This window comes from Sitophilus oryzae, unplaced genomic scaffold, assembly GCF_002938485.1.
Source record: "Sitophilus oryzae breed Bouriz unplaced genomic scaffold, Soryzae_2.0 scaffold_1492_pilon_pilon, whole genome shotgun sequence".
NCBI classification, from domain to species: domain Eukaryota; kingdom Metazoa; phylum Arthropoda; class Insecta; order Coleoptera; family Curculionidae; genus Sitophilus; species Sitophilus oryzae.
The window spans coordinates 686,996-699,889 of record NW_022146161.1 but is presented as its reverse complement, the minus strand read 5'-3'; the positions used below and the strand labels follow the sequence as shown (position 1 = coordinate 699,889).

At 28.5% G+C, this 12,894-nt stretch overlaps 1 protein-coding gene across 1 annotated transcript in view; it reads left to right on the top strand.

Annotated features, from left to right (window-relative positions):
• LOC115877438 (NPC intracellular cholesterol transporter 1 homolog 1b-like) overlaps positions 1-12,894 on the top strand; it is a gene marked incomplete in the record, with an annotated part of 59,845 nt that overhangs the window by 34,989 nt on the left and 11,962 nt on the right. The window contains 5 exon segments of the mRNA XM_030893591.1: positions 1,017-1,089; positions 1,268-1,292; positions 2,300-2,409; positions 2,736-2,874; positions 3,046-3,209. Coding sequence (XP_030749451.1) covers positions 1,017-1,089; positions 1,268-1,292; positions 2,300-2,409; positions 2,736-2,874; positions 3,046-3,209 — 511 coding nt within the window.

The window sequence follows — 12,894 nt, the reverse complement described above, 5'->3', positions numbered from 1 at the left end:
CTTAATATGAGAGAGTTCATAACATTTTTGGACTGCAAGTTTCACCAAAACTTGAAAAATATTTCAAAAAAACCTGTAAGGTTTACGTGTAATAAACCTTTATCAATACCTACCTTTATTTTTTTAATCGTAGAAATAAAAATGTAATAATATACAGGATGTTTCCATTTAAAAAAAATACCACTTTGATATTTTTTTTTATTTGGGACACTCTGTATCATGTAAAATATTTTTAACATTGGTAGCGCGTCTAATAGGTCCTTCCAAAGAACCCAAAACGTTAACAATTTGTAAAATCTAATATCGTTTGCTTACATCCCCGTGTCCCTTTGGTGAACAACCCTGTATATAAATAAATTGAGTGATTAAAAATTGTCATAGATTCTCATTCTCGTTTTTCTCTATTTAATAATTTTAAATCCGTACGAGCTGTACAAAGCTTTGTCGAAGTCATCTGTATATGTACTAGTTGGTTTTTTGTTCTTTACGAAACGAAGTTGAGTGCAGCAATGATTTGTTTGTACATATTTTCAGGGTGAGTCTTCAAAATAAAGTGGCTAATATTTTCATGCCTGGCAGATCTCGAGTAAAAAAACAATTTATTTCTCTTTTACCGTTTTTCAAATAAGCCAAAATAACCGAATATTTTAGAAAATTTTCAAAAAATTATTTTTTTTTTTTTTTGTTGATTATAAATTTCTCGGTTGTTCTTTTCTGGTTTTTCTATCTTGTAAATTTAATCTAATACCCAAGTTGCCATATTATCAAAAAAAAAAAAAAATGTGTTTTTTAATAAAAATTGAAAAAAAAATCGCAAAATAGTTTGTTGAAAAAAATCCAAATTTTCAAAACCTCATAGACGTGTTTCTGGGTCGAAATATACCATCCAACATAGTTGCACTTATTTTAGACTCGTCCTGTATAATACGTACCTATAGACTTTATTTTTAAATTTTAAATGCTCTGATAAACAACTTAACGTAGCACACTCAAGTTGCTTTTTTTTGTTTTAATAGGTTCACTTTCATCGATGCCTGCAGTACATACATTTGCTGTATACGCTGCTCTGGCTGTTACATTGGACTTTTTGTAGTCAAATTACCGTATTTATAGTTGACTAGCATTAGATCAGCAAGCGATATGAGGCAAGTAGATTATTTTTCGTAATTTAAAGCTAATTTGTACCATAATATGTTTTATCATCATATTTACCCTTTCGAACTAAACAGTGTGAAAGAAATTATAAATTATTGCAGTTATTTTTTAGCTGTAACTACATCAAAACCATTATGGCATTTATGACCAACCAATTGATAAACATTAATTTTAGAATTTGGATTTTGTCATAATTTATGTGTATATGATGGACACTACGTCAAAACTTAATTAATAAAGTTATGCTTAGTTATAAATCGTTAATAAAAATAAGAAGTAATATTCTAATATCACAATTTGTATATAATATAAAAATATTATCTCTAAAAGGCGATTGAAATTTATTTTTACCACAAAAGGTAACTTTCTAACCACTAAAGTTCTCTAAAAATCTATACCAAGTAGGTTTTCAAATATTACATAAAATTGCGGATTTTTAGCTGCAATTATTTTGGCAAATAAGCACTATGGCATTTATGGTCCATTAATTGTTAATTAATTAAGAATTTTAATTTTGTCATAACTTATGTGTATATGATTGTTACGAAGTCAAAATTTAATTAAAAAAGTTATCAATATTTAATGAAAATAAGCACTTTGTAATCTTTGTAATAACATAATTTGTATTAAATATATCAAATTAGAATTACTATTTGTTTCGTTGGCATTGTTTAAAAATTAGTCAATAACATTGAGTTTCTAAAAATATCTATAATATTTAAATTGGCTGTATATTTTTCTTTATTTTCCTTCAAGCATTCAGATAGGGACTCAGATAGAAATTATTGGATATTGTATGTTTATTATATTACTATAGAAAAATATATTTTATTTCTACATTATTTGTTTGTTAATTATTTTGGTTGGAGCGTCTTTTAAAATTGTATTTAGCGATCTATATATTGGTTCCAACTATAGTCTATCCAACAAAGTCCACAGAAAAGAGTGTCACCATCATCTATCATTGTTATGTGTCATGTATTTCCTTCCTGGATGGACAATATTTTGGCTTAAAAAAAGACCCTCCGAAACCAATGTCATTTATAAAATATATTGTGAATTAGGGACTAGCTTTTAATTTCTTCTCAACAATAGATTTATATTGGGTTGTCCCATATTTAACTAAAAATATTATATTTTTTAGAACAATAGACTTGACATTCTCTTCTGCTTTCGTGTTAAATCTGAGAAAAGCACGAAAAAGCCTTTAATACATACATTCTGGAAAGAAGTCTTCACACCACTAATAATAAAGTAAGAGTTTTTATCATTTTTTTTCTTTTATGTCATGATATTAGACCAAATTTATTTTAGAAAAATTTAATCCAAAAAAGAAATTTAGATTTATTTATTTAGATTTATTTATTTAAATTAATTAATTTAATTAAATTAGATTTATTTATTTAAATTTATTAGAAAATTACAAAAATGCTAAGAGCATTTTAAAAACAATTTAAATTTAGGTAGCCGGTTTATTTTGGACTTTTTTAAAAATACAAAATATAATTCTTTTAACCATATCTACCGCCCTCGAAAATATTTCCACTTCGTTAAGAAATACCCTGTATATTCTATTACAGATTACCTGTGAGAATCACTATAATAGTAATATTTTTAATAACTACGGCACTGTGCGTTATGATAACACCTTCCATTGAACTGGGATTAGACCAAGAACTGTCCATGCCAACTGATAGTTACGTGTTAAAATATTTCCAAGTAAGTTTTTTAACAAATATCTCACAAATCGTAAAATTAAAAGGAAGGTTGCATACTGCAAATAATTTTAGTATACTAATTGACAACGAAGTAATTGCAAAAAAAAACAGAAATTTACTCAATAAATATTAACTTTTGGTATTAATCAATTTTTTTCGTCCTTATTTCTAGTATCTCAAAGTCATGTTGGGTACAGGGGCTCCTGTATATTGGGTTACCAAAGGCAAAGTGAAATATTCGGACTCTGACGTCAGTAATAAGATATGCGGTGGTGTTGGTTGTAATGACAGTTCAATATCTACACAGCTGTATTTAGTGTCTAAATCATCTAATGTGTAAGTATGCATCGAAATCAATAAGTGGTAATTCATTATCTCAATATTATTATTTATTTTTTCTATAGCAACTACTAAATTGCCTTATATCTATCAAAAATAGTAGATAAAATAGTACTTTAACCGCAAGGGTAGATTAAATGATACTTTCACAGCGAGGATAGGTTAAAAAGTTTATTTCTTCTCGCACGTTTTTTAATTGCTTCCATTTTTGAAAATTTTTGTATTCCTTTTCATAAGTTATTCGGGATTTAAAAGGAAGTAGTTTGGATACGGCGGCGTTTGTCGCCTCAGCCTGAATATCTGTTGGTAATTTACTATTTCGTTCTGAGCCATTTCTGGCTCCAATTCAATCAGCAATCGACACGAAAGAGAATTAAAAAATGTTGACTCAAAACTGACAACTAAAGAGACAGCTTTATTTATTTGCCAAATTACATAGAAACCAGCGCCTATGATACAAAGAATACAAGGCATAGATAAATGAAACAAGTTTAGATTGGAAAGTGCCCATAAGGACAATGTAAACACTATTTGGCGCTATTTTTGCAACGGTCGCGACCCAAAACTTTTGAAAATTTCAGAGCGGTTCGGCTTTTTCCGGGAATTATATCGCCAATATTGTTTATTCAAATTTATTATTATTTTCCTTTAATTTTATAAATAAAAGACAGTGTGTTATAAAAACTTTATTTTTATATAAGGCATGTATGAAATACCTATGAAACATTGAAACCGACGTTATGCCACGATTCACTATGGTTTTTGCAGTTCACAGTTCACAACACAGCTTTTTAAGTTTTTAATGCCACTTTTTCGCAAGTATCACCGGTTGGAGTAAATAAAACTTGAATTAAACTCACAAGATAGCAATTATTACTTTGTAAATGGACGCTATAAACACTTTTCGAGATTTCTTTAATGAGAGCGGTTTAGATTTTGAAAGATTATTATGATTTTGAAGATTCTGACTTTGACAAAGAAAATTATTTCTGTTTTGTTTGCCGTTGTTCTTAGCGACCGCTATGGCAGCGCCAGATCGCGTATAACCATAGATAAAAAAATAATCTTCTATTAAGATAGATATGAAACTTAATAGTAAAATTTTGGGCGAAAGCGCCCCTCCGTGTTCTTAGTAGAGACTACGTTTAACAGCGCCTTCACCTTTTCTGCTGTAAATATTTTTTATGTTTATATAATTTGATTTCAAAGGATTCAGTTTTAAGTTACACTGATATATTGGTATATCAGAGTAACTTTAAAAAAAGCTGCTCAAGAATATATACGGTTTTGTAAATATAAATTTTGACTACAAGGTAGAAAGTAAATCACAATATTGATAAAACTTATTAAGTATACCATTTTACAGTTAATAAATAATAAAACTATTTCTGACTATGATATTTAAAATTTAGATAGATAGGATATTAAAAAACATACCGGTATTTGCAGACGCAGGTCCAAATTCAATATAAACCAAAATTTTTCCTGCAAAAATCGACTTTGAAAATTTGCTTTTCACAGAAAAGGTATTTTTGATTTATCAACAATCATTGTCAAGTTGACAATATACAGGTGTTTTCTAATTAGTCTAAAATTGTGGTGTGATTCCTCTTGTGTTCTTAAAACAATTTACCCAATTTTTATATAACCATTGGGTCTAATGTACTTCCTTTCTGATCTACAGGGTGTTAAAATTAAAAAAATCGATATTTTCCTTAACATAAATGGTAGACTACTGCTTTTTTAAGGACAATATATTTTTTCTTGACTGGTCATCCTTTTCAACAAAATTGATCTTTAGTTTTCTTGTTCATCAAACGGTTTGCCGAGAAAAAAATAAATATACTTATTAAGAGCCCGCATTTCTAACGATTTTTTATTTTTTAGATTAATTAGGAAACACCCTGTATAGCATATCACAGGCAACCAAATAAGCTAGTAACCTCTAAAAATTATTTTTCCTACCACTAGCGACATACTGTGTTTTTAGTGAGTACTAAATTATTTTATCAAAATTTCACCATATAAGTTTCCAGGCAATGCGTATAACGGTCGCGACCCAAAATAATTTCGCGACCCAAAATTTTTACGGGCTTTCCAATCTAAACTTGTTGCATTTATCTATGATACAAGGTATGATATTGCGCAGGTTGGTTACTACGTCACAGGTGATAAACGGCACCATTGGTCGGCAAGCTCCGCGCGCCAATTTCAAATTGTCAAACAGATGACACAATAAACGAAAATAATTTGCAAATATTCGGCTCGATAATTTGACATAACTTTTGGGGTTATGTTCTGATTCTTCCCTATTATAGGTCTTTTTTTTATTAGTGGCAATTGAACAATATGGATATTTTTCTTTATGGCGTATGACGTCACAGGTGGTATGCACAAACTTAACGAAATTGGAGCCGCTATCGATCATACCTTGTTTTCTTTGTACCATGACCAACGCCAACCCAGCACAATATTTTTTCTACTCGTAATAAATTCCTTGAAATAATAATTTTTGAATATTTTGTATTTTTTTTTTTTTCGGAGCTTATTTTATGTTATTTATTATTTATTCTACTACTGATAGTTGTATAAAGGTAGTAAATCTAGATGGAAATTGTGGCAGAACTTAAATTAACAGTGACACTATCGCGATTTATCGAAAAAGACTCTAAAATAGTTGGTTGTGTAGCATGCGGTAGATCTCGGCAAAAATCGAGTGAAATAATGGAACAACTTTGCGCTAGTAAGTGACTATATGATATGCATACGTGTAGTAAACCGATCATTTATGAAATTCACTTAAATTAACTAATTATATATTTTCTCTTGCATTTTTGCAGTTTTACTACTTGACAAAGATAATTATTAAATAAAATTAGAACGACACTGATAAACCGGAATTTAAGTCGGCCATATTTGAAATATATCGCGGTGTACCTAAGATTTTTGATATGCTCCTTCCTTAGTCTTCTTATTCAAAGTTATAAACCGTATAAAATTGTGATTATTTTGGAAATACGTGCAACTTTTAATGCGCATGCGGAAAGTAAGGTCCTCGAGAAAGACAAACCTATTGAACGTTTCATAAGTGCAATAAAGAAGGTTTGAAAATGACATGTCGTGATGTTGGAGACATATTTTGTAATGCTAAACTTATGGCGTTGATTTATCCACGTAAGTATAATATATGATCTACGGTAGCAATGAGTGATAACAATAATTGAAATATTACAAAATATATGGAGGGATCAACGATGATTGAACTCTTATATTTATTGGTTGGAAGTGGTCCAAAGGGACCGAATGCCATCCTTGATTTATTTAGTTTCTCCGTCTTACTGATAAACCTGTAAGTTAATATTGCCAACTATTTCAGTCATTGTCATTGTTGGTCGCTCTGTATTATATTAATTACCTCAAAATATTATTTGCAGCTAGAAACAAAGATGATACTTGGAGTCGGCGGAGTATTTATAGTTGGTTTCTCAGTAACTTCAGCTATTGGTCTATGTTCGTACTTTCACGTCAAAACAACCATGTTGACTATAGAAGTGATCCCTTTCTTGGTACTAGCAGTTGGTGTGGATAATATCTTTATTATCGTCCAAACACATCAACGAAAAGACAGGTAATACTGAATAGTTTTAATCAAAAATATGAAATAAAAAATATAATTTTTTAAATCCCCCTTATTTAAATCCCGAAGCTTTAATCTAATTTTGATTTAAAAAGTATGTCTTGTATTATTTTCTAGTATTGATATCAAAGTCGTTTATTGAGTTTAATTTTGTATTATATACATATTTTTTTAAGAGAACCAAGTGAATCTATACAAGAAAGCATAGGAGAAACATTGGGAAAAGTTGGTCCAAGTATGTTACTTACGAGTACTTCAGAAATTTTCTGTTTTGCTATAGGTAAGTAGTGACATAGTTATATAATTACAATTGTGTTGCTTAAAGTTGCTAAACTGATTAGTTTTGACGCCAATGCTCGTGGGTGCTCCGCACTGTTCAAGAACGCGATACTCTCATTCCATTCAATTGAGTCATAAAGTTCAGAACTGTTCCGCGCCATATGGAGGCACCAGACTATCGCGCACAGCTCCTTTCAGAACCTTTCTGAGTAGCCCAGGGCTTAAAGCTCTGAAACTTGAAGTTCGCGAATGGAGGACAGCAATTGTTTTCCTGTCGTGGGTGCTGGAACACCCGAGCACCCCCGCAGTCGGCGCCCCTGATTGCCGCCAAACAGCATTGACTATGGATCTCAGTCGTTCCCTGTAATGACAGAATATTTCAGTAAACGTCGAAACACATAATATACAGGGTCGCTTTTATGTATGGAATCGGTCGATTAGGTCGATTATTAGTAAAATATAGGAGGTACCGCAAAAAGTTAAATATAAAAGTTATAGGGTTTATAAATATCTATTAGCGGGTAATAAATTTAAGTATACAGGGTCGGTCATAAAGTCGTGGCACATCAAAGTTTCATTTTTTAAATGGAAGCCCTGTATATTATTGAATATTTCGGTTCTTTCTTCAATTCTTAGCAAAAATCTAAAGACACACAATGTACCTCATACCAACCGTTTCCGAGTTATTGACTTTTGAAAATATCACTTAAACAATTTGATTTAATTAATTTCGATATGTTCAGTTTCATTTAACGATGCCATTTTGCCAAAACTGTGATACTTAATAACATTTGACATTAGTCCTCAAATTAGCATTTATAGATGTATAAAATGAGAGTATAGCAAGTCTGGAAATTAAAAAAGTTTCTGTTTAACATTTCAATTCTTCAATTTATATACATTGTGTATTACGATTATTGTTTTAAATTGAAGGAAGAATTGAAATATGCAATAATATACAGGGGGTTTCATTTAAAAAATAAAGTTTGATGTGCCACAACTTTATGACCGATCCTGTATACTTAAATTTACTAGTAGTTAATATACATTAAAAACCCATTACAATAGTATCACAGTTTCGATAGAATGGCATCATTAAATCAAACCAAATACATCGAAATTAATTAGATCGAATTGTTTAAGCTGATATATTCAAAGTCAATAACTTGGAAACGGTTGCTTTTGAGGTATATTGTGTGTATTTCGATTTTTGCTTAGAATTGAAGGAAGAATTGAAATATGTTATAATATACAGGGGGTTCTATTTAAAAAAAAATGAAACTTTGACGTGCCACGACTTTATGAATGATCCTGTATACTTAAATTTATTACTCGCTGATATTTAAAAATCCTATAACTTTTGTATTTAACTTTTGCGATACCTCCTATATTTTACCTAATAATCGACCGTTTCCATACATAAAAGCGACCCTGTATATCGACATAGATCGATTTAAATATAATCGTATACCCGTATTATATTTATTATTATCAAAACGGTATATAAGTTTAGCCAAACATAATAACAAATAAAAAACATACAATTCATAGTAACGAACTAAGAACTAATAACAAAAGCATATACAGGGTTGTTCACCACATACGACACGGAGTATTGTAGCTAAATGATTAGATTTTTACAAATTGTAAGTTTTGGGTTCGTTGGAGGACTATTAGAGCTACAATTTAAATATATTTTTACAAGATACAGAGTGTCCCAAATAAATAAAAAATATCAAAGTTGTATTTTTTTAAATGGAACACCCTGTATATTATTACATTTTTAGTTTCTACGATTAAAATAAAGATAAATTTAATTAAGGTTTACTACACTTAAACCTGACCGTTTTTAAAATATTTTCAATTTAGTTAAATTGCAGTAAAAACTTTAAGATTACAGTTGAGGGTTGGAACCTTTGGTGTTAAACAGCAAAATAAAAAAAAACTTTAAGGCTTCATTTCTCCAAGGGTATCAAATTTTTTAATACTAAATATTTACTGAAGTCTATTTATTGATCAGTTATTGTGTTGCAATAATAAAAATAATACTACCTCATACAGAGTGTCTAAAAATGTATTTCAAATTATTTCTAAATTTAAACGGCAATAACTTGTTTAATTTAGATGGAACGCCCTGTATATTTTAGGAGAATCAGATGCACAATATAATTGTCTATCAAATTGTATTATACCACTTTTTATCTATCCCTTCAAGTTTTCGTAGAAAATGCATTTTCTTATAATTTAGACCTCATTTATCATTTTAGATTGTTTTTAAAGCAACAAATGTACAAAATGTACAGGCTAGTAATATTATCGTTTTTAGCAAAATGATAATATTACTAGCCCATTTGTATGCAAAAAGAAAATTATTTAAATCTTTGTAAAAGAGCATACCATTAATTAAATATACCACCATTATTTCGGCCCAAATACTAATTAATTACATACTTAATTATGTTCGTTAATAAATTATTCTAAATAAATATGGATTTAAATCAGAAGTCAATATAATAATAAGTTATGAAAATGAATGTGTCTGTTGTTATAAATAAGCATTTGTCAAAAAATGAAATATTATTTTTAAGATGTTAATAATTTTTAGTATTTGGCGCAATTATTATTAATCAACGCAAACAGTCAATTAATGTAGTTTGACTATTGGATTCATATTAATTGGTCCTCTTTAACAAATATTTAAACAGTTTTTTTTTATTTTTTAATGAAATAAAGAAACTATATCGACAATATTAGTACCTAGCTTTAAAAATTTGGTACATCTTTAAAAATAATCTAAAATGTCAGTATTCCATGGATGTATTGATAAATGAGTTCTAAATTACAAGAAAATGCATTTTCTACGGAAACTTGAAGAGATAGGTAAAAAATGGCATAATACAATTTGATAGACAATTAAATTGTGCATCTGATTCTCATAAAATATACAGGGTGTTCCGTTTAAATTAAACAAGTTATTGCCGTTTAAAGCTAGTAATTATTTAAAATAAAATTTTAGACACTCTGTATAAAGTAGTATAATTTTTATTATTGCAACACAATAACTGATCAATAAATGAACTTCAGTAAATATATAGTATTAAAAACTTTGATACCCTTGGAGAAATAAAGCCATAACATTTTGACTGCAATTTCACAAAATTGAAAATATTTCAAAAACTGTAAGGTTTACGTGTAATAAACCTTTATCAAACTTACCTTTATTTTAATCGTAGAAACTAAAAATGTAATAATATACAGGATGTTCCATTTAAAAAAATACAACTTTGATATTTTTTATTTATTTGGGACACTCTGTATCATGTAAAAATATTTTTAAATTGTAGCTCTAATAGTCCTTCAACGAACCCAAAACTTACAATTTGTAAAAATCTAATCGTTTAGCTACAATACTCCGTGTCCTTTGTGGTGAACAACCCTGTATATAAAATAAATTGAGTGATAAAATTGTCATAGATCATTTTTTTCTCTATTTAATAATTAAATCAGTAGAGGCTGTACAAAGTTGTCGAATCATCTTGTATATGTATAGTGTTTTTGTTTTACGAAAGAAGTTGAGTGCACAATATTTGTTTGTATACAGGGTGAGTCTTAAATAAGTGCAAATATTTTCATGGCTGGCAGATCTCGATAAAAAAAACATATTTTCTCTTTACCGTTTTTCAAATAAGTCCAAAATAACCGAGATATTTTAAAATTTCAAAAAAAATATTTTTCGCTGACATTTTGAAAACCATTCAGTCTTTTCTGGATTTTCCTTCTTGTAAATTTAATCTAATACCTATGTTGCCATATTATGAGGACATGTTTTTTTTAATAAAAATTGAAAAAAAAAATCCAAAATTATTTTTGAAAAAATTCCAAATTTTCAAAACCTCATAGACGTGTTTCTGGGGTCGAAATATACCATCCCTAAAAATATTTGCACTTATTTAAGACTCGTCCTGTATAATACGTACCTATAGACTTTATTTTTAAATTTTAAATGCTCTGATAAACAACTTAACGTAGCACACTCAAGTTGCTTTTTTTTGTTTTAATAGGTTCACTTTCATCGATGCCTGCAGTACATACATTTGCTGTATACGCTGCTCTGGCTGTTACATTGGACTTCTTGTATCAAATTACAGTATTTATAGCTTTACTAGCATTAGATCAGCAGCGATATGAGGCAAGTAGATTATTTTTCTTAATTTAAAGCTAATTTGTACCATAATATGTTTTATCATCGTATTTACCCTTTCGAACTAAACAGTGTGAAAGAAATTATAAATTATTGCAGTTATTTTTTAGCTGTAACTACATCATAACCATTATGGCATTTATGATCAAGCAATTGATAAACATTAATTTTAGAATTTGGATTTTGTCATAATTTATGTGTATATGTTTGTCACTACGTCAAAACTTAATTAATAAAGTTATTCTTAGTTATAAATCGTTAATAAAAATAAGAAGTAATATTCTAATATCACAATTTGTATATAATATAAAAATATTATCTCTACAAGGCGATTGAAATTTATTTTTACCACTAAAGTTCTCTGAAAATCTATACCAAGTAGGTTTTCAAATATTACATAAAATTGCGGATTTTTAGCTGCAATTATTTTGGCAAATAAGCAATATGGCATTTATGGTCCATTAATTGTTAGTTAATTAAGAATTTTAATTTTGTCATAACTTATGTGTATATGATTGTTACGAAGTCAAAATTTAAATAAAAAAGTTATCAATATTTAATGAAAATAAGCACTTTGTAATCTTTGTAATAACATAATTTGTATTAAATATATCAAATGAGAATTACTATTTGTTTTGTTGGCATTGTTTAAAATTTAATCAATAACATTGAGCTCTCTAAAAATATCTATAATATTTAATTGGTTGCATATTTTATTTTCCTTCAAGCATTCAGATAGGGACCCTAGATAGAAATTATTGATATTGATACAAGCCTATTATAATACTATAGAAAAATATATATTTTATTTCTACATTATTTGTTTGTTAATTATTTTGGTTGGAGCGTCTTTTAAAATTGTATTTAGCGATCTTTATATTGGTTCCAACTATAGTCTGTCCAACAAAGTCCACAGAAAAAACACAGAAAAGAGTGTCACCATCATCTATCATTGTTATGTAAAGGTCATGTATTCTGGATGGACAATATTTCATTTAAAAAGACCTCCGAAACCAATGTCATTTATAAAATATATTGTAAATTAGGGACTAGCTTTTAATTTCTTCTCAACAATAGATTTATATTGGGTTGTCCCATATTTAACTAAAAAGGCTATGTTTTAGAACAATAGACTTGACATTCTCTTCTGCTTTCGTGTTAAATCTGAGAAAAGCACGAAAAAGCCTTTAATACATACATTCTGGAAAGAAGTCTTCACACCACTAATAATAAAGTAAGTGTTTTTATCATTTTTTCTTTATGTCATGATATTAGACCAAATTTATTTTTAGAAAAATTTAATCCAAAAAGAAATTTAGATTTATTTATTTAGATTTATTTATTTAAATTAATTAATTTAATTAAATTAGATTTATTTATTTAAATTCTATTATTTTTTTTTTTTTTTATTTCGGGCATTTAAAAACAATTTAAATTTGTAGCCGGTTTATTTTGGACTTTTTAAAACAATAAAATATACCCCTTTAACCATATCTACCGTCTCGAAAATAATATTTCCACTTCGTTAAGAAATACAGCAATACGTAACTGAACGAAGTACAACA